General features: G+C 31.6%; 4 protein-coding genes across 4 annotated transcripts; all 4 read left to right on the forward strand.

The window, feature by feature from the left end:
* Positions 1-1,454: 1,454 nt before the first annotated feature.
* Positions 1,455-3,145, forward strand: LOC105793052 (F-box protein CPR1). Its single transcript, XM_012621993.2, has 2 exons — positions 1,455-2,634; positions 3,024-3,145. Exons 1-2 carry the CDS (start codon positions 1,455-1,457, stop codon positions 3,143-3,145), a joined length of 1,302 nt encoding a protein of 433 aa, XP_012477447.1.
* Positions 3,146-5,471: 2,326 nt separating this feature from the next.
* Positions 5,472-6,805, forward strand: LOC105793053 (F-box protein CPR1). Its single transcript, XM_012621994.1, has 2 exons — positions 5,472-6,582; positions 6,744-6,805. The coding sequence occupies exons 1-2, from the start codon at positions 5,472-5,474 to the stop codon at positions 6,803-6,805; spliced, it is 1,173 nt and encodes a 390-aa protein (XP_012477448.1).
* Positions 6,806-12,277: 5,472 nt separating this feature from the next.
* Positions 12,278-13,381, forward strand: LOC105790138 (F-box protein CPR1). Its single transcript, XM_012617571.2, has one exon. The coding sequence runs from the start codon at positions 12,278-12,280 to the stop codon at positions 13,379-13,381; it is 1,104 nt and encodes a 367-aa protein (XP_012473025.1).
* A 5,277-nt stretch (positions 13,382-18,658) lies between these two features.
* On the forward strand, positions 18,659-19,776 carry LOC105793054 (F-box protein CPR1). The gene is made up of 2 exons (XM_012621995.2): positions 18,659-19,395; positions 19,446-19,776. The coding sequence occupies exons 1-2, from the start codon at positions 18,659-18,661 to the stop codon at positions 19,774-19,776; spliced, it is 1,068 nt and encodes a 355-aa protein (XP_012477449.2).
* The last annotated feature ends 3,562 nt before the right edge of the window (positions 19,777-23,338 follow it).

The raw sequence follows: 23,338 nt of genomic DNA on the forward strand, positions 1-23,338 counted from the left end.
ACAAACCAGGATTATAAAAATCTTTTATTTTTGAAAGATCTTTTTCTTCTTCAATTTGTTGTTGTTTCAACAAATTTTCTGAACTTTTGATGATTTCAGCATAATTGTTTTGTGATGCTAAATTTATATTTTGAGACATCGGTGATTGATACACCATGTTTGAAAAATTGCTTCCAACTGGTTGATTTACCATTGAATATTTTAAAACATTTGGTCCAAGTGGTTGGTTTACCATTGGATAAGACACATAATATCTTTGGTTAGGATAGAATGGTATTTGTGCAGGTACAAATCCTTTTTTGGAGTTTGATTCTGCTTTCCCTTTGTTGGGCTTTTTGTGAACGGTAGTCCAATCACCTGCTATTTCTTGTAAAGGCTTTTTACCTCTATCCATTATAAGGCCTGCTCAAAAAATCAGCAAGCAAATTGTCATCACTTTTAATAAAAAAACTTCAAAGTTAAAAGTACATAAATCATTATACCACTTAATTCTTCTAGGTATAGTTCCTAAACTGTTATTAGTTAAAAACTGTTTAACTGCTTGATTATCAGTTCTTATAATAAACTTTTCGGTGCTAAATAAATGAGGAAAGTTTTATTCCTTTTTAATAGCTAATAGTTCTTTTCATAAATAATATAATTAACTTCATTTGGTTTAAATTTTCCTGAACTATATCCACATATAAGTTCTTCATTATTAGTTGTTTTAGCTTTTAAAATACATCCCCAATAGTATTGCGATGCATCTGTTTCTAAAATTAGTTTATCTCCTGTTTTAAGCAAATAAACTTTTGGATTGTAAGTAATTTCTTCTTTTATATTTTTATAACTTCTTCATCTTGTTTAGACCAACAAAAGCAAATATTCTTTTTAATTTATCATATAATATACTGCTTTTTTCAGCTAATTTTGGAAAAAGTTTCTTCCATAATTAACTATTCCTAAAAATTGTGAAAGATGTTTTTATCTTCAATTTTTCAGGAAATTCTTTTATTTTTACAATAATATGATCTTGAAGTTGAAGACCATGTGCAGATAGTTTTAATCCTAAAAATTCAATTTCTTTTTTCTAGCTCTATCTTTTAGGGCTTAATATAATTCCATGTTTTAGGAATTCTTGAGAAATAATATTTAGTGCTTTCTATGCTCTTCAAGTGTTTTTGAAAAGACTAAGATATCATCTATATATACCACATAAAATTTTTATACAATTTACAAACACAAAATTCAAATATCGAATGTGTATTGAGTTTTTTCATGATATATAAATATATTAAATTTAATATTTAATTAGGATATTTGAATTCGACTCGAACACAAATACAATAATTAAATAAAAACAAACTTACCTTTAAAATCGTAGTTTTTCATGCTATGCTACGCTTTTCTCTACTGCTATACCCTTAAAAAACTTTTCTTCTTTGATTAACCTACACATACAAAATCTCTTGAAAATGGCGCCGCTCTCCAATGATATGATTCTTGACATCTTTCGGTGTTTAAGTGTAAAAGATCTTTCACGCTTTAAATGCGTTTCAAAGTTCTGGTGTTCTTGGATCGAGGATCAAAATTTCATCAAACTTCACCTCTCCTATTCCCTCAAAACCAATACCAATCGCTCCCTTATTCTCCGTCACCGTAGGTACGAGATCTTCTCCGTCAACTACGACTCACCCAAAACAACTCGAAGACTCGAGCAGCTTGAACAAAACAAAAACATTCAAATATTGGGTTCTTGCAATGGTTTGCTGGCTGTAGAAGAACAGAACGGTAGAATTTTACTATGGAACCCTTCAACGAGAAAATGCCAGGTATTACCTTCGGCTAAAATAGTGTTTTCACCTCCACCGGCATTCTATTCCTGTTCAACTTATTCCGGATTTGGGTACGATCCCGTTTCTGATGACTACAAATTGGTTCTAATTGTCCAATTACTTGGAACATATGAAGAATATCTTCATTCTGAAGCTAAGGTTTACAGCTTGAGGAGCAATTCTTGGAGAACGATTAAAGGTTTCTGCTTTTATTTTATTTCCGAACGACAATTAGGGGTTGTGGCTAACAATGTTTTACATTTGTTGGCTTTTAAAATTCCCGAATCGAGTAAGAGAAGCTCTGTTGATTTAGATGTGTTCGCTTATAAAAATCCCGAAACGAGTTATAAACACCTTGTTGGTTTTGATCTTTGGAGCGAGGAACTCAGTTTAGTTGAATTGCCGGATTTTTGTTTAGATGGGGAAGCCAATGTCGACGTAAAAGCCCTGGGAGGTTACCTCTGTTTGACTGCAACTCATAGGGACATGTTTGTTTCGGGTGATCTATGGATAATGAAGGAATATGGGGTTAAAGAATCTTGGGTTAAATTGATATCGACTACCCAACTTGACTTTCTTCCAGGTTCTCCATTTGTAGTACCTTTGGCTTTTTCAAAGAATGGTAACAAAGTATTATTCCACAAGAAAAGCTGTAAGGGCGACATGGACAGGGACAGTCTTGTGTGGTATGATCTGGGAAGCGAAAGGGTTGAGAAGGTTGGGATTGAAGGTCTTCCACTTGCCTATGATGTGTACTTGTATGTTGAGAGCCTTGTCCCTCTTAATGACAATGTCCCTCGTAAATACAGTCGCCCCATAGGTAAATTTTCTGTATTTAATTGCATTTCTCTTTGTTATGTTATGATTTTCCATTTATATTTTTCTTTCTAGAAATTAAAATAGATGTGTTTAACATAGCATTGAATAACCTTTTTTAAAATGTTAGTTAATAAAAAATATACTTGTAAATCAAAAAAAGTAGATTCACCCAAAACAGTGATGTTATAATTAGAGCCTTTTATGTTGAGAGCCTTGTCCCTCTTAATGAGAAGCCCCATTGAGGTAATTTTTCTTTACTTAATTGCTTTCTTTTATGGAAATATGTGTTGCAATATGAATTTCCATTCATGTTTCTCTTTGTAGAAATTAAAATAAATGTCTTTAACATCCAATTATAGTACCGATTAACTTTTTTTTTTTGAATGACAGCTCTAGAACCTCGAGAAAAACGTATGGCAGATCTAGAAGCTCGTAAAAAACGTATTTCTACATCAAAAAGTAGATTTGTGAATAACAGCTGGAGAAAAGCGTACTTCTACGGCAAAAGATAAATTTGTCTAAAAAACTTTACTCTTTACTTGATGTTATAATAAGAGAAAAGATATGAAGGTTTCTCGATTACTTTATGAGTATGGTATTATTATTTTTATGTATTGGAGGATGATATTATTATATTTTTATTTGGTATCACTTTTATATTTATTATTAAATAAATTAACATTGAATAGAAAATATTTTCTTTCTTGTACCTATTTCTTATATTACTCAATTGATCAAGTGTTTGAAATCGTTCTTATTTCTATTATAATTTGTAAATAAAAATATTTATGATTATGACATAATACCATGGTGAAATACATTAATAATTGGTGACTAATAGTATAGGTGTCATTATTTGTTCTTCTATCTATGGATGCAATAATATATATATGTTAATGGTGAGTTGAATGTGTATGTAGACCATATTTATATAATTTGTAAATGTGGAGGTTAATTTTATTGAATTGTTAAGAAATAGGGCCAAAATGATAAAATGTGCAAGTCTCGATGACTAAATGTGTTAATATATCAATTAGAAAAAGACTACATCATCATCCTTCTTTAATGGAAAGTGACCAAAACAGAACTAATTGAAAATGTTAGTGATGAAATTGAAAGTTTTGTAATTTGATAGCTAAAACAAAAACACGCTAATAATTGAGATCCTTTTATTTTTACAATAAATATAATGAATAAGATAAGATATTGAATCTAGTTAATAATTTTATTTTTATTTTGGTCACTGAAAATGAAATACTTGTAATTTTGTCAGCCAACTAAGCATTAATCTCTAATGACGTGTAATTGCACACGCCACATCAAGTTAACGCTTTCATTTTAGTCACCTCAAAAATATTCTTTTTCTAAATATTGGTCAAGGCAAAAAAAATTAAAGATTAAAGTGAAAAAAAAATCGAATAGTAATATTTAAGCAACGATTCGATGATCAATATAATGAATTAATACCCAACGACGAAAAGAAGAATATACCTTAAATTCTAGTCGATCTGACGATCAATGTCGAAGATCGAAGAAGAAAGCTGTTTGATTTTTAATTTATAGATTCGTGATGCTTAAAGCGGTTTCATGAAAAAAAATTGAAGAGGAGAAGAGAAAAGGAGTGAAAACTTTCGATTAGTGCAAACAATGTAAACAGAGAAGACCATATACAACAATGATTTTAACAAGTTAGTGACTTGAATGAAAATTTTTAAATAATTTTATAATTATTTTATAATTATGTGATTAAAACGTAAACTTATTAGTAATTTAGCGAACATGATTTACACTAAAAAAAACAATGTTAAGTACCAAGATTGGAGCAGGACATGGGATTACAAATTTTGAAAGATAGGAGGATAGAGAGGGTGGTATAATCATGCAATAGATTAAGGCGGAGTTGCAGTGTGTCATCGCCTTGATCATGGTGTTGAAAGCATAATGAACAGCGAATACGGAGTGGGCATAGGCGGAGAAGCCAAGAGAAGAACGTGTTTCGATGAATTGGCTGAGAAGAAGCTTGTCGTGATGGAGGGCTGTTCGAACCATGGATCCATGAGCCGTCTCAACATGATTAAGGTTAGAGCAATGCTTTAGTAAGTAAAACAATCTCTCTCTCATTCGCTAATGCCACTAAAGCTAAAAAGCAGCGCCAGTACTGTTCTTTCTTATTCATGCTGCAATGGAGGACCTGAGCCAGATCATTTGTGCAAAGCTTTGGCTTAACGGTGTAATTGAGTGTAGGCTCGATACCTGGCTTTAGCTAAATGGAATACCAATTTCTAAACTTGAGAAAGGAGTTTATACTTAAACATGGGTAGCTTAATAATAATTGAAAATATAATTTGATGATATAAGACTATATTTAAATAAAAAGTTTGATCGGGATTCTGAGCTTTGAAATTGATTAGAATGCTTGAATTAGATTTGAATGGAATTACTTAAGCTTAAGCTCGACATGAATAATTGGAGTTATATAGCTTGTAAATCTCTTACTCCACCAATTCAGCTATGAAATTAAATAAATATATCTTTTTTTACTTATAATTAATATTATTATAATAGGACTTTTTATGTGTTTACAACATCTTTAATTAAAAATTCAAAATCGAATGTGTATTCAGTTTTTCATAATATAAAAATATATTAAATAAAAAATTGATTAGATTCAATATTTGATTAGGATACTTGAATTCGACTTCAACAGAAATACAATAATTAAATAAAAATAAACTTACCTTTAAAATCATTGTTTTTCATGCTATGCTTTTCTCTACTGCTAGACCCTTGAAAAACTTTTCTTCTTTGATTAACCTACACATCCAAAATCTCTTGAAAATGGCGACCCTCTCCCATGATATGACTCTTGACATCTTACGCTGTTTAAGTGTAAATGATCTTTTACGCTTTAAATGCGTTTCAAAGTTCTGGTGTTCTTGGATCGAGGATCCATATTTCATCAAACTTCACCTCTCCTATTCCCTCAAAACCAATACCAATCGCTCCCTTATTGTCCGTTACTGTAAGTACCAGTTCTTGTCCGTCGATTACGACTCACCCAAAACAACTCGAAGTCTCAAGCAGCCACTCAGTGAGCAAAAAAAATACATTCAAATATTGGGTTCTTGCAATGGTTTGCTGGCTGTAGAAGACGACGACGGTAGAATATTACTATGGAACCCCTCAACGAGAAAATACCAGGTATTACCTTCGACTGAAATAGAGTTTCCATCTCCTCCGATACGCTGTTCCCGTTCAACTTATTACGGATTTGGGTACGATCCCGTTTCTGATGACTACAAATTGGTTCGAATTGTCCAATTACTTGGAGCAAAGGATGAATATTTTCATTCTGAAGCTAAGGTTTACAGCTTGAGGAGCAATTCTTGGAGAAGGATTAAAGATTTCTGCTTTTATTTTATTTCCTATCGACAATTAGGGTTTTTGGCTAACAATGTTTTACATTTGTTGGCTTTTAAAACTCCCGAATCGAGTAAAAAAGACCTTGTTGGTTTTGATCTTCGGAGCGAGGAATTCAGTTTAGTTGAATTGCCAGATTTTTGTTTAGATGAGAATATCTATTTCGACGTAAAAGCCATGGGTGGTTACCTTTGTTTGTCTGCAACTTATTGGGAATTAGGTGACATTGTGGCTGATGTATGGATAATGAAGGAATATGGGGTTAAAGAATCTTGGGTTAAATTGATGTCGTCTACCTATCCTGACCTTCTTCTATGTTCTCCATCTGAAGTACCTTTGGCTTTTTCAAAGAATGGTGACAAAGTATTATTCCACTTTAAACTCAATCGGGACAGAAGGGACAGTCTTGTGTGGTATGATTTGGGAAGCAAAAGGATTGAGGAGGTTGGGATTGGAGGTGTTCCAATTGTCTATGATGTGGACTTGTATGTTGAGAGCCTTGTACCTCTTAATCAGAAGCCCCCTAGAGGTAATTTTTCTTCATTTAACTGCATTCTTTTATGGAAATATGTGTTGTGTTTCTATTATTTGTATTTGTAAGTTGCAATATGAATTTCTCTTTCTTGAAATTAAAATAGATGTCTTTTAACATCCGATTATAGCACTGAATAACCTTTTTTTTGATGACAGTTCGAAAAAAACGTACTTCTACATCAAAAAAGAAGTTTTGTCCAGAAAGAGGTAAATGTTAAGCGAAATTTGTTTCTCGATTACTTTACGAGTATGGTATCATTATTTTTATGTATTGGAGGATGGTATTATTATATTTATATTTGGTGTTATAATTAAAAATCTAAAAATTGAACATGTGTTCAATAATATTAAATATTAAATAAATTAACATTGAAGCAGATAATATTTTCTTTCACCCATGTAATGTATGCGATAAAATCTAGTATATATTAAACAACACAAATACCATGTATTTCATTTTATTTATTTATTTTATTTAATTCCTTTTTCTTTTATGTATATGTGTTTCTCATATTACTAATTGATTTAAGAGTTTAAAATCACTCTTATTTCTATTTATAATTTGTAAAGAAAAAAAGATTTATTCAATTGATTAATAATTTGTATTAGTTGTTATTTCTATTAAAGTTTGTAAATTTATGATTATGACATAATACCATGCTGAAATACATTAATAATTGGTGACTAATAGTATAGGTCTCATTATTTGTTGATCTATCTATGGATGCAATGATATATATATATATATATATATATATATATATATATATATATATATGTTAATGGTGAGTTTAATATGTATGTGGACCAAATTTATATAATTTGTAAATGAGGAGGGTTAATTTTATTAGATTGTTAAGAATTTAGACTAAAATGATAAAATGTGTAAGTGTTGATGACTAAATATGTTAATATATCAATTAAATAAAAGCTATATCGTCATCATACTTTAATGGAAAGTGATCAAAACAGAACTAACCGAAAATGTTAGTGATGAAATTGAAAGTTTTGTAATTTGATAGCTAAAACAAAAACATGCTAATATTTGAGACTCTTTTTGTTTATACAGTAAATATAATCAATAAGTTAAGATATTAAATCTAATTAATAATTTTATTTTTATTTTGGTCGCTCAAAATGAAATACTTGCTATTTTGTCACCCAACTTTTAAAACACTTTTATTTTAGTCACCCAAACATTAAATCTCCAACGACGATTAATTGTACACGCCACATGAAGTTAACGCTTTCATTTTGGTCACTCAAAAAAATATTATTTTTTAAAATATTGATCGAGGCAAAAAAAAAGATTAAAGTGAAAAAGTTCGAATAGTAATCTCTAAGCGACAATTCGATATCGGTACAGTGGATTAGCACCCATTGACGAGTAGAAGAATATACCTTAAATCCAAGTTAGTCGAACGATCAATATCAAAGATCAGAGTAGAAAGGTATTTGAATTTTAATTTATAAATTCGTGATGCTTAAAGCAGTTTCATGAAAAAAAATTGAACAGTAGAAGAAAAATGTAATGAAAGCTTTCGATTGGTGCAAGCAATGCAAACAGAGAAGGCTATATACAATAATGATTTTAACAAGTTAGTGACTCGAATGAAAACTTTCAAATAATTCTATGATCATTTTATAATTCAGTGATCAAAACGTAAACTTGTTAATAATTTAGTGAACTAAGTGTGGTTTACCCTAAAAAACAAGATTAAGTACTAAGATTGGAGCAGGACATGGGATTGCAAATTTTGCAAGAGAGGAGGATAGAGAGGGTGGTATAATCATGCAATAGATTAAATTGTAGTGTCTCTGTTTTGTTATGGCTATGGATTTTTAACATTCATTTTTATTATGTAGACAACAGTATTTCCCTTCCATTAGCTGATCCCAACTTCCATGGCCACACTTCACTTAACGCAGCCACCCAAAACAAAACATTCATCATCGATACCCATAAGCGATCAACTTTGGGTCATTTTCTTTTTCCCTAATGATGGAGGCTTTGAGCAGTACCTTCAATGACTATGAATAGACAGAAACAAAAGATAACAGAAAAATATGAAAAATAGAAGAAGAGAAAAGTATTTTAATCTTTATTTCATAAAACTAAAAACCTACCTTTTACATAGAAGACTTCACTATTTATAGGGAACTAAGATAAATAACTGAAGCAGCAACGAGTTAGCTAAATTAGTCTTACTAACCACCTAATCATGACTTATAATCCTATTATCATCATTGTTCTCTCCTTCTACTAAAGTAGATAGACATGAAGAGATTTCATCAGTAGAAGCAACACAAAGCTGATGCTGCAAGTGAGTAAAAAAACCAGCTGCCAGTGGCTTAGTCAGAATATCTGAAATTTGATGTATAGCCGGATCATAATGAACATCAACTTCACCAGCAGCCACCTTTTTGCAGACAAAACACAAGTCTAACTCCGCATGCTTCATCCAAGTATGTTGCACTGGATTGCTAGAGTGTGCAACGGCACTAGTTTTATCACACCAAATGATCGGAGGTTAAGCAACAAGTTGAATTCCCATCTCAGTCAACAATGATTTCAGCCAAGCTATTTCACACACAATATTGGCAACACTTCGTAATTCAGCTTCTGTAGACGATCGTGCCATAACACTTTGTTTCTTGGAACTCCATGCAACTATGTTGTTACCAAGAAACATAGAATACCCAGCTGTAAAACGACAATCATCAATGTTGCTTCCCCAATCTGGGTCAGAGTAAGCTGTAATGTGTAAGGAGGGACAAGGTCAAAAGACAAGTCCATGTTGTAGGGTGTAGGATCGCCGGCACCCCTACGGCGCAGCGAAAAATTTAATAATTAGCGACCCTAACCACGGATCCATGTGTGAGGAACGAATCGGGGTCAAAAAGGTTACGAAATTACCTAATGTTTAATCTGAGTAGACAACAACTTCTAAACCACGTGTAGTCTGATCTACAGTCGAACCAAGCCGCAATCTATCGAGACTCCGACCTCTACGTAATCCATTCAGTTGACTACGAACGGAAGAAATCCCAAATCAATTTTCAAAAGTGGTCTTTCTTTGACGGCTGCTAGACCCTTAAACAAAGAAAAACGGGATTCTTATATATCCTTTTAATTTTTAGGGTTTTTAGGAATTAAATAAATATAACAATATTTTAAACCAAAAATTATAATTACATTAATTATAATATAATTTCGGTAAACCATATATTTATTTTAATTCATATGCTAACCAAATTCATGTCCTCATTATGCGTACAACAACCTTGTACATAATGTGTTGGAAATTTGATTACCGAATTAAATTAATTCTATAATTAATTTAATTCAAGCGACACCCAAAAAATAATACCAACTATGGTTTATTCCATTCATTTCAACTATAGGGTGTGACCCTGTAGGTTTCTGTAACGTTAGCAGTAATACTAGAACGATTCCAATGTTACAAACAATGAGTGGCATCTAGCAATGCATCATTGCTACCTAAGTCACAAGAGATCATGATTCGACATAACCTTTTATGATTAACCTTTTATGCAATAATCCTTAAGTCTTTTATCTCTGGATTGGACACAAGTCATGGAATAGTCACACTTGTATAGTCCATTCCATGTTCCTTGATATCTTAAGTAGACTACGATATACAAATAAGTATGACATCTCATATCAACTTATTTGAGCATGGCTATGCATTTCTAGTCTCACTTAATCAAGTGGCCTAAGATATTACTCCCATTATGTAGGAGAGACTTATTCTATATCGACCAACCATATCCCTCTACATTGATTGTGGTATATCCAACATCAGCCTTTATAGAACTTGTTACGGTGTACGTTTGACTGTATCAAAATGTACTACTCACGATGTTGAGATTATGATGATCTCAAGTCTGAGGATCATATACATATTAATCATTATGAGTAATGTCGTGACAATTACATAATAATCCAAGAAACATACTCATAATGGGTCAGTCCAATATGTTGTTCTCTAACACACATATTCATGCATCGATTCTGACATTCCATATCAATGATAACACTTTATCATCAATCAACTACAGGTTAGTCTTAATGCATTATCGTTGTCCTATCCAATAATACTTGACTAAGGATCTTTTAAGAATAATCACATTATTCTTAGGACATTAATATAAAACAGTTTATTTATACACACAGAAAAGAAACTGAAATAATAATGGTAATGCCTTATATTAATAAATATGATAAATCAAGTATGTTATTACAACCATCTCATGATTGATCTTTGGGCATACTCTAACATAAGGTACCTTTGAGATAACAAACAATCCATTTTACCGCCTTCCAATGCTTGTCAAGTGACATTGCATGTAGTGACTAACCTTATTAACATTATAGGCAATATTAGGGCGTGTAAAGCAAATGTGTTGGAGAGTACCTGCTGTTTGTCGATAAAGAGTAATGTCAAGAAACGGATCTCCATCATAAGCCGTTAAAAGTGATGTAGTAACCATCGAAGTTGGTAACAGTGTGGCATAATTCAATTTGAGTTTATGCAAAAAATCTAGAACATGTATATATTTTTACTGAAAACTAGACTATCAGATGTGTGATGAACCTCCATGCCTAAAAAATAATTGAGTTTACCCAAATCCTTTAGCGAGAATCGCTCATGTAGAGCTGAGATGATGGAATCAACATCATGCAAGCTGCCACCTGTTACAATGATATTGTCAACATAAACTGCTAAATAAAGTTGACCAGCCTACTCCAAATCGTTAATGAATACTGAGGAATCAGCCTTGGAAGCTCGAAACCTGAGATACCCAACAAGAAATGAAGTCAGCTTCTCAAACTAAGCTCGTGGAACTGGCTTGAGCCCATAGATTTACTTGTGTAGTCGACAGACCAGTGGAACACCACGCTCATCACATTGCTCAAAACCCGGAGGTTGATCCATATATACTTCTTCAGTAAGATCTCCCTTCAAGAAGGCATTATTAATATCAATTTGTCTGAGTTGCCAATTGTTGGTCAATGCCAAAGACACCAAGACACACATTGTAGGTTGCTTGATGACCGGACTAAATGTTTCTTTATAATCAAAACCATTTGCGACGGGCTACCGACCCATTTGCATTTTTCTTTGTCTTAAAAATCCATTTGCAACCAACATTGGTTCTATTATTCGGAAGAGAAACCAAACTCCAAGTTCCATTGAAGATGAGTGCACAGGTTATGGCCCCTTAAGCCAGGGGTGCACCTACCACCATGCACAACACCAGTATACATGCAAATTAAATATTAGCTTTTTTTAGTGAAACAAGTTGCGAATGTCGTTCAATATATAAGAGGATTTAAACAAAATAATCTCTCTTGAAATATGGGTCAAACTTGGTAAAAATCTGTTTTCTACTTTTACAATTAATATGAATGTTTTTTAAAAAATAGGCTAAACTACAGATGAGGTCATTTAGTAACTTTTTAAAATTGAGTTACCAAAGTATAAAATTTCCAATAGTTTAGAAACATTAAAGGTAATTTAACCATAATTTTAAAGAAAATGTAATAATTAAATAAAAAAGAAACTTACCTTTAAAAACATTGTTTTTCACGCCATGCTTTCCTCTTATACTTTAAAAAAACATTTTCTTGTTTGTTTACTCTTAGCCATCTGAAAACCCTAAAAATGGCCAGACTCCCACATGAAATGACCAGTGATATACTATGTCGATTAAGTGTAAAAGATCTTCTACGCTTCAGGAGCGTTTCAAAGCCATGGTGCCGTACGATCGACGACCCATATTTCATCAAACTCCACCTCTCCCATTCGGTCAAAACCAATACCAATCACTCTCTTATTCTCAGTCACGGGGAGGACAACTTCTTCTCCGTCAACTGCGCCCTGTTCGAAACTACCCAAAGACTCAACCACCCATTCGGTGATCAAAGAAAAACCCTTCAAATATTGGGTTCTTGCAATGGTTTGCTGGCTCTAGTAGACGACAAGGATAGAATATTTCTATGGAACCCTTCAACTAGAAAATTCCAGGTATTACCTTTCAATGAAATAGGGTTCTCATCTCCATCTTCAACTTATTATGGATTTGGGTACGATCCCATTTCTGATGACTACAAATTGATTCGAATGGTCCAATCACATGGAAACAATGATGAATATTTTCATTCGGAAGCTAAGGTTTACAGCTTGAGGAGCAACTGTTGGAGAAGGATTAAGGATGTCTGCTTTTATCATAAGTTCAGTCGAGAATTTGGGTTTTTGGCTAACAACGCTTTACATTGGATGGTTTTTAAAACTCCCCAATCGCGTAATCAAGAGCTTGTTGGTTTTGATCTGGGGAGCGAGGAATTCCGTTTCCTTGAATTGCCGGAATGTCGTTTAGATAAGGTTTTATGGTTTCACATAAACGCCGTGGGGGGTGACATTTGTTTGACTTCAACTTATAGGGAAACCGATAATGTTGTGGTTGATGTATGGATAATGAAGGAATATGGGGTTAAACAATCTTGGTTTAAGTTGATATCATGGAAGGAACCCGACCTTATTCCATGTTCTACAGTTGCATTACCTTTGGCTCTTTCAAAAGATGGTGGCGAAGTTTTATTCTTCATTGAATACAAGTGGTTTAATTGGGGCAGAAGGATCGACAGTTTTGTGTGGTATTATTTGAGAAGCCAAGAGGTTGAGAATGTTGTGATTAGAGATATTCCAACTTCATTTGAAGTGAACTGGTATGTTGACAGCCTTGTCCCTCTTAACAGTAATGCTTAACAGTGAGATGCCCCCAGAGGTAAATTTTCTTTATTTAACTGCATTTTTTTTATGCTTATGGATTTGCACTTATATTTGTATGCTGCAATTTGAATTTCTAAATATTTTATTGGTTTTTATGCTATTAGGTACTGTTTAACTGGTTTCTCGATTCAATTGGTCTGAATTTATTTGTGACTCAATTGGTCTAGTGTCTCTTCTTGAATCGATATCCTAAAAATTAATTTAATTTCTTTCATTTACGCAAATATGTGTTGCATTTCTCTTTGTATGTTGCTATATGTATTTCCATTGATATTGGGTTTTTCTATGTTGTTAGGGATGATTTTCTGTCCAAGAAGCTTCACTTGGTGTTATAATTAGAGAAAGGATATGAGTTAATTAAATGTTAAACAAAGCTTGTTTCTAGATTACTTTAAATACAAGTATTTTCAATTTATATTTTTATGTATCGGAGACTCGTATCATTATATTATTAATTCCAATTAATGGAAGAATTGGTTTGGTTTGATTTGATAATATATTATTAGTTTTATGTTATTAGGTAATGTCTTTAGAACCGAATTAATAGTCGGACCGGTCATGTCGTCAATTCCAATTAATGGAACATTTGATTTGGTTTTACTTGAATTATTTTGATATTTATTCCTAATTGAAATTGTTTAGAATTCGGATAATTTATATATTGTTTTCATTTGAGTTGTGTGGTATGATATCTAATAAGCAAAAGGGTTGAATATGTTATGACCGGAGGTTTTCTCTGGTGTTTTGATGTTATAAGTTAGTTTTTCAATTATTTTGTGAGTATCATACATGACTACATATTTTTAATTATATTTAATTGCATTTTTGTTGTTGCTCATATTGATTTGCATTATATTTCTATGGTGCAATGTTCTTAGAATTGAGTTAGTAGTCAATTTGGTCATACCATAAAAGAGATCATAAAAATCGGTTCAATTAATTTTCCGATTCAATTGGTTTGTATTTATTTGTGAGTCAATCGATCCAGTGTCTCTCCTTAAATAGATATCTTGGTTTGGTTCCGTTCAAACAAACATATTGTTAAAGAAATTATACAAGTATTTTCACGTGATTATCTGATATGAATATTTTCAATTTATGTTATTTTTGAATGTATTTAGAGGACCACATCACTATATTGATATTTGGATTTGCTAGACAAGCCTGTGCTAATCCTAAACCTTAGAAATTAATTTAATTGCATTCTTTTATGTGCATTTCTCTTTGTGTGTTCCGATATGAATTTCCATTTATATTGGGTTTGTCTATGTTGCTAGGGATGATTTCTTCTAAAATAGAAGCATTTTTATATGATTTTCTCATTTCTATTATTTTTTATGCAATTTGTATCGTAGTATATATATAATTATAATTTAGAAAATTTATTGGAATAGATAAGTAATGACATAAAAAATCAATCATTTTGTTTTAAAATAGATGTCTTTAACATCCAGCTATAGCATTGAATTTTTTTTTGAATGGCGGTTTAAAAAAACGTACTTCTACATCAAAAAACATTCGTCCAAGAAGATTCACTTGGTGTTATAATTAGAGAAAGGATATGAGATAATTAAATGTTAAACGGAGTTTCTTTCTCGATTAATTTACTGAGTATGAGATACAATTATTTTCATTTTATATTTTTATGTATTGGAGACTAGTATCAGTATATTTACATTTGGATATGGTTGTAATTAATGGAAGAATTGGTTTCGCTTGATTTCAATTAAAGTTTATGTATGATGTTAATATTTATCCCTAATTGAAATTGTTTGGAATTTGGATAATTTGTATATTGCTTTCATTCGTCCCTATTAATCTTAGGCATCATTTCTTGTTTTTCAATTATATTTTGAGTATCATATGTGAATATATATTTTAATTATATTTATGTCTGGATATGTGTCGAAAGCACATGAATAATTGAAGTCATATAACTCTATTGTAATTATTTATAATTAATACATAAATTGATTTATTTAAATATTTTATTGAGTTGGTGTCACTTTTAATCCAGTCTACGATTCAGTTATGTAATTAAAGAAATATCTCTTCTTTAAACTTATAAATAATATTATTATAATAACACTTTTCATCTTTAATTAAAAATACAAAAATCGAACTTATGTTCAACTTGAACGAAACTACTCAAACTCAAGCTTAATTTGATAATTACCAAATAAACATTGGTTTTGCTTTTTCACTTTTATAAAAAAAAAACCTTTTCTTCTTAACTTAACCATCCAAAAACCCTAATAATGGCAACCCCTCGCACGATATGATCATTGAAATACTACGTACTTTAAGAGTAAAAGATCTTTTGTTGAACACGTATTCAATAGTATTAAAAGACAAATTTGTTATCATTATATATTGAAATACTACGTGGTTTATGTATTGTAGGATGATCATTATATTTATATTTGATTTTATAATTAAAATCCAAAAATTGAACACGTGTTCAATAGTATTAAAATACAAGTTTGTTACCACTTCTATATTCATTATTAAATAAATTAATATTGAACAGAAAATATTTTCTTTTGCCCATATCATGCGTGCCACAAAATCTAGTATACATTAAACAATCGATATAATTTGCTTCTAACTTTAAATCAATTTTATATATAGAAAATACGATTTTTGATTTCATTAATCATACAAATTAGTAGAATAAAATATAATTATATAAATGAAAAGTATAAAATTTAAGTTGTTTATGAAACAACATTTTGATAATGTTAGTTACGAAATTTAAAATTTATATAGTTGAATCAGTAGTAATTGGTAGCTACTTAAGTGAATTTAAACTCGACTTGATAATTATTAAATCAAATTTGATTTAAAATTATTGTATGGCCTTCTCTATTCACATAGCTGGTACTAATAAAAACACTCTCTTTCCAATAGTCCTAAGCCTTAACTCTTATACTTTAAAGGGTAAATTATACCAACAGTCGCTCAATTTTGGGGTAGCTGACAAAGCAATCATATTGGTTTCATTTCAGTCACTCAACTTTAGAAAAATGACAAAACAATTCTTTTTGCCGTTTTTCGTTACAGACGTAATAGCAAAGTGACATGGCAAATGATGACTTGCTTCGTGTCATTAACTGTCCAACTGGCCGGTTAGCACCAATTTAAACAACCCTATTAGCAGCAATTTAGGTTGATGCAGTCCTATCAACACCAATTCAATTTATGTTTTTATGTATTGAAGGATGATATCATTATATTTATTAATAGTTTGAAATTGTTCTTATTTCTATTTATAATTTATAAATAAAAAAGATTTATGATTATGATATAGGTGGCAATCATAAATGTAATACCAATTCAGGATTTTTTCTAAGCGGAGATTAGATACTTCATTTTATTGGTCCAACCATGCTGAAATTACATTGTCAAATTAATTAGTTACCATCTCATGAACATAATTGTATGAACTAGTCGGACTAAACAAATTCAATATAATTTGGTTCTAACTTTAAATCAATTTTATATATAGAAAATATGATTTTGGATTTCATTAATAATACAAATTATGAGAATAAAACAATTATATAAATAAAATTATAAATTCCAAACACAAGTATTCACAAAAATTTCAAGATTTCAAATATAAAATAACATTTTTGATAATGTTAGTTACGGAATTTAAAGTTTATATAGTTGAATGACCAAAATAGAAATACACTAATAATTGGTGATTAATAGTAAAGGTGTCAATATTTGTTGATCTATCTATGAATGTAATATTATATATATGTTGATGGTGAGTTGAATGTGCATGTGGACCAAATTTATAGAATTTGTAAATGTGGAGGGTTAATTTTATTAAATTATTTAGAGCTAGGACCAAATTGACAAATTGTGTAAGTGTCGAGGACTTAATTTATTATTGTACCAGTTAAAAACAAGGTTAAATCATCATCTTTCGGTAGCGATTTAATGGAAAGTGACCAAAACAAAACTGACCGAAAATATTAATGATGAAATTGAAAGTTTTTGAAATTTGATAACTAAAACAAAAATGTGCTAATAATTAAGACCCTTTTATTTTTATAATAAATTGATATGTCTATTTACGATAAATATATAAATTGATTTGTTTAAGCATTTCTTGAGTTGATGTAACTCTTAATCGAATCACTAATTCGATTATGGAGTTAAAGAAATATCTCTTCTTTTTAACTTATAATTAATATTATAACAATAACACTTTTCATGTGTTTACATTTAATTAAAACTCAAAAATCAAACACGTGTTCAATAATATTAAAATACATGTTTTTTTTCATGATATAAAAATATATTGAAATGAAAAGTTCGGTTAGGCTTGTGAGCATTTGAATTGATTAAGATGATTGAATTTAACTTAACCAGAATTGCTCAAGTTCAAGATTGCATTGATAATTATCAAACTATATAAGAGGATTCAGATAAAAGTATGACGCTAAAAAATTGGCTCTATCAAAAAACAACTTCACTTGAAATATGGGTTGAATTTAGACTTTAACATTCAAGGCGAGTTTGGTTGAACCTGTTTACAATTCGATTTAAAAAAAAACAGGGTAAATTACACTTGAGGTCACTAAACTATAGATAATTTTACGTTTAGTCACTTAGCTTTAAAAAATTATAAAATGGCCATTGAACTAATCGAAAGTTTTCATTTAAGTCTTTAAGATGATAAAATCATTGTTATATGGTCTTCTTTGTTCGCATAGCTTACACAAATCAAAAGCTATCATTCTTTGTCTCTTTTACAATTCATTTTATTTCATAACACAATTGTGAATGTTACAAATTGATGAACTAAGATCCAAATAGCTTTCTTCTTTGATCTCCGACACTAACGTTAGATTGACTTGGATCTAAAATATGTTCTTCTAATCATCAAGGGGTACTAATCCACCGTATCTATCATTGAATTGTCGTTTGGAGCTCACTAACCAGACTTAAGAAAAAAGAACAGCATAATGATTTAAATAAAAACTTTCTAATACTTCAATGATCATTATGTAACTTTTAGAAGTTAAGTTATCAAAACGTGAACGTTCCAATAGCTTAATGACATTGTATGCAATTTACCCATAACTTTAAAACACATTTTTTAAATAAAAATGAATCTTACCTTTAAAAACATTGTTTTTCACCCCATGTTTTTCGCTACTCCTAAACCCCAACTATTATATTTTAAAAAAAAGCTTTTCTTCTTTGCTTACACTAACCCATCCAAAAACCCTAACAATGGCGACCCTCTCGCATGATTTGACCATTGAAATACTACGTGGTTTAAGTGTAAAAGACCTTCTACGCTTCAAGTGTGTTTCAAAGCTCTGGTGCTCTTCGATTGATGATCCATATTTCATCAAACTCCACCTCTCCCATTCCCTCAAAACCAATACCAATCACTCCCTTATTCTCCGTCGCTGGGGGTACGACTTCCTCTCCGTCAACTACGACTCACTCAAAACAACTCAAGTAATCAATCCCCCACTCACCAATAGTCCCATTAAAATATTGGGTTCTTGCAATGGTTTACTTGCTCTGATAGACGACAAGGATAGAATATTTCTGTGGAACCCTTCAACGAGAAAATCCCAGGTATTACCTTCCACTGAAATAGAATTTTCATCTACATCGATTAGCTCTGCCCCTTCAACTTACTATGGATTTGGGTACGAACCCATTTCTGATGACTACAAATTGGTTCGAATGGTCCAATCACATGGAAACAATGATGAATATTTTCATTCTGAAGCTAAGGTTTACAGCTTGAGGAGCAATTGTTGGAGAAGGATTAAGGATGTCTGCTTTTATCTTAAGTTCAATCGAAAATTCGGGTTTTTGGCTAACAACGCTTTACATTGGATGGTATTTAAAACTCCCCAATCGGATAATAGAAACCTTGTTGGTTTCAATCTCGGGAGCGAGGAATTCCGTTTCCTTGAATTACCGGATTTTTGTTTAGATAAGCTTTTTTGGTTTGGCATAAAAGCCATGGGGGTGACCTTTGTTTGACTGCAACTTATAGGGAAATCAATAATTTTGTGGTTGATGTATGGATTATGAAGGAATATGGGGTTAAGCAATCTTGGATTAAATCGATATCATGGAACGAACCCCACAATATTTCAGATACTCCGGTTGCAGCTCCTTTGGCTTTTTCAAAAAATGGCAACAAAGTTTTATTCAACATTGCATACAAGTGGTGTCATTTGCGCAAAAGAGACGGTAAGTTTGTGTGGTATGATTTGGGAAGCCAAAGGGTTGAGAATGTTGGGAATAGACAGATTCCAACTTCATTTGATGTGGACTTGTTTGTTGACAGCCTTGTCCCTCTTAATAGTAATGCTCAACAATGAGATGCCCCCATAGGTCAATTTTCTTTATCTAATTGCATTTTTTTATGCTCATATGGATTTGCATTTATATTTAAATTTTCAAACATGTTATTGGTTTTTACGTTATTAGGTAACGTTTTCATAATTGGGTTAGTAGCCGAATCGATTACGATTCAATAAAATAAATTATTAAAAAATTATAAAAATTGATATAACTGATTTTTCGATTCAATTGGTCTTAATTTATTTGTGAGCCAATCGATCTAATATCTCTTCTTAAATATGAGTAAGTTGATTGTGAGAAATGAGATGAAGTAACGTATTTGTATGATTTAGAGGACCACGGCACTTATATTTGGATAATTTAATTGCATTCATTTATGCAAATATGTATTGCATTTCTTTTGTATGTTGCAATATGAATTTCCATTTATATTGGCTTTTCTATGTTGTCGGAGATGATTTCTTCTAGAATAAAACTATTCTATGCGATTTTCCCATATCTATTATTTTTATATAATTTATATCGCGGTATATATATATATAATTATAATTTAGAAATTTTATAGGAATAGATATATAATGACATCCAAAATACCGATCATTTTGTTTTAAAAATAGATGCCTTTGACATCAAACTATAGTATTGTATAAAAAATTTTTGAACGGCAGTTCCCAAGAAACATACTTCATAAAAAAAGTGTATTCATCAAAGAAGCTTCACTTGATGTTATAATTAGAGAAATGATATGAGGTAATTAAATGTTAAACGAAGTTTGTTTCTCGATTACTTTACAAGTATGGTATCATTATTTTTATGAATTGGAGGATGGTATCATTATATTTATATTTGGTGTTATAATTAAAAATCCAAAAATTGAGCATGTGTTCAATAGTATTAGAATATAAGTTTGTTATCACTTAATATTAAAATCATTATTGTATGGCTTCTCTATTCGCTTAGCTTGCACCAATCAAAAGCTCTCATGCTCTGTCTTTTCTCCAGTTCATTTTATTTCATGACACATATTTGCGATCCAACATCCAAATCGATTTCTTCTTTGATTTTCGACACTGACCGTTAAATTGACTTGGATCTAAAGTATGTTCTTCTAATCATCAAGGGGTACTAATCCACCATATCGACCATTAAATTGTCATTTGGAGCTCGCTAGCCATGGTTAAGAGAAAAAGAACAATCCAGTGACTTAAATAAAACCTTTATAATAATTCAATAACGTTTTTGTAACTTTTTGAAGTTGAGTTACCAAAACATAATCTTTCCAATAGTTTAGTGACATTAAATATAGTTTACCCATAATTTTAGAATTTTAAAAAATGTAATAATTAAATAAAAAAATTACCTTTAAAAATATTGTTTTTTGCTCCATGCTTTTCTCTACTCCTAAGCCCCAACTATTATACTTTAAAAAACCTTTTCTTCTTTGCGGCCATCCAAAAACCCTAAAAATGACGACCCTCTCGCATGAACTGACCATTGATATTATACATGGTTTAAGTATAAGAGATCTTCTACACTTTAAGTGCATTTAAAAGCTCTGATGCTCTTTGATCGCCGATCCATATTTCTTCAAACTTCGCTGTTTAAAATTCGGTAAGCCCAACACACCCACTACAAAGGACCTATGACCTATAACTAATGTTACACCAACTCTCTAAAGTTGATAAACCTTTTATTTTCTAACTTCTTAATGCATTATAATACTCAAACGGCAAAGCCAACTATATATCATTCATGCAGTAGAGCCGACTATACATAAAAGGTAACCCAAGTGCACTAAGTGCTTAGACCCCTAAGGCTTAACCGAGAATAATTACCAGAAAAAAGAACATTTTTTTATTAATACACTTACAGGAAACTTAGTGGACAATACAACAGGTTATTCACTTCTCTTTTATGGATGGTTTTTGCGGCTACAACCAAATAAAGATGCATCTTGAAGACATGAAAAAGACCACATTCGTAACTATGTGGGGAGCATTTTGCTATAAAGTGATGTCATTCGGATTGAAAAATACGGGAGCGACGTATCAAAGAGACATGGTAACCCTATTTCATGATGTGATGCACAAGGAAATCGAGGTTTATGTTGATGATATAATCCCAAAATCCTGAATAGAAGAAGAACATATATAGGTCCTGAGGAAATTGTTTTTGAGATTGAGAAAATTCCAACTGAAGCTCAATCCAGCAAAATGTACCTTCGGGGCTAGGTCAGAAAAATTGTTAGGATTCGTAGTTAGGGAGAAGAGAATCGAGATTGACCCGGAAAAGTCAAGGCTATACATGAGTTGCATCCGTCGCACACTCAAAAAAAGGTCCGGGGTTTCTTAGGGAGATTAAATTACATCGCTCGGTTTATTTCAGAACTAACCGAGAAATGCGACCCCATATTCTGTCTCCTTAAGAAACATAATCCAGGTGTATGGGATGAGGAATGTTAGAAAACCTTTGATAAGGTCAAACATTACCTATCTCATGCCACAATGCTAATGCCACCTAGTCTAGATAAGCAGCAAATACTGTATTTGGTAGTATTTGAGAATTCTATAGGATGCGTACTTAGCCAACACCATGAGTCAGGAAGGAAAGAAAGAACAATATATTACCTCAGTAAGAAATTCACTAAATGTGAGACAAGATACTCACCGATTAAAAAGTTGTGTTATGTTTTAATCTGGACAACTCGATGACTGAAACAGTACATGTTGTACTATACAACTTGGCTTATCTAAAAAATAGACCCTCTAAAGTACATGATGGAGTCGATTGCTCTGAATGGATGAATGACCCGATGACAAATTCTACTTTCTGAATTTAATATAGTCTATGTGAACCAGAAGGCAATTAAAGAAAGTGCAATAGTAGATTTTCTAGCCAGTAGAGCTCTAGAAAATTACGAGCCTTTAAACTTTAATTTCTCGAATGAAGATCTGATGTATGTTGCGACTACTGAAGAGGGTGCTTAATAAGAACATCCTTGGAAACTAAATTTTGATGGGGCTTCAAACGATGTGGGTAATGAAATCAGGGCAGTTCTAGTATCCCCAAATGGAGATTATTATCTCTTTACTAGTATATTGAATTTTAATTGCATAAAAAATATGGTAGAATATGAAGCACATATCATGGGCATCCATGCAGCCATAGAACGCAAGATCAAAGTATTAAAGGTATATGGGGATTCTGCACTAGTGATCTATCAACTCAAAGGTGAATGGGAGACAAGAGATCCCAAGTTGATCGAGCATTGAAGGGTGGTCCTGGAGTTAATTAAAGAGTTTGATGACATCACCTTCTGCTACCTTCTGCGATATGAAAATCAGATGGCTGATGCCCTAGCTACTTTAACTTCCATGGTCAAAATAAACAAACAAGAGGGTGTAAAACATATCTAGATGAGTATTTATGAGGCTCTGGCTCATTGTTACAACATAAAGGAATAGGAAAAAGATGATCACCCTTGGTACCATGATATACTGCGATATGTAAAGAATCGTGAATACCCTAATCAGGGGATCGAGAATGATAAAAGGATGCTAAGGAGACTGGCCAATAACT

Source organism: Gossypium raimondii, chromosome 8 (assembly GCF_025698545.1).
Source record: "Gossypium raimondii isolate GPD5lz chromosome 8, ASM2569854v1, whole genome shotgun sequence".
In the NCBI taxonomy this organism is placed as follows: Eukaryota; Viridiplantae; Streptophyta; class Magnoliopsida; order Malvales; family Malvaceae; genus Gossypium; species Gossypium raimondii.

What these genes read in the sequence shown, in the direction of transcription:
- LOC105793052 (XM_012621993.2), top strand. Translation starts at nt 1,455, where the DNA reads ATGGCGCCGCTCTCCAATGATATGATTCTTGACATCTTTCGGTGTTTA. An exon ending in TAAATACAGTCGCCCCATAG is followed by an intron (nt 2,635 to 3,023) that starts GTAAATTTTCTG and finishes TTTGAATGACAG; the next exon opens with CTCTAGAACCTCGAGAAAAA.
- LOC105793053 (XM_012621994.1), top strand. Translation starts at nt 5,472, where the DNA reads ATGGCGACCCTCTCCCATGATATGACTCTTGACATCTTACGCTGTTTA. An exon ending in TAATCAGAAGCCCCCTAGAG is followed by an intron (nt 6,583 to 6,743) that starts GTAATTTTTCTT and finishes TTTTGATGACAG; the next exon opens with TTCGAAAAAAACGTACTTCT.
- LOC105790138 (XM_012617571.2), top strand. Translation starts at nt 12,278, where the DNA reads ATGGCCAGACTCCCACATGAAATGACCAGTGATATACTATGTCGATTA.
- LOC105793054 (XM_012621995.2), top strand. Translation starts at nt 18,659, where the DNA reads ATGGCGACCCTCTCGCATGATTTGACCATTGAAATACTACGTGGTTTA. An exon ending in TGTTTAGATAAGCTTTTTTG is followed by an intron (nt 19,396 to 19,445) that starts GTTTGGCATAAA and finishes TGCAACTTATAG; the next exon opens with GGAAATCAATAATTTTGTGG.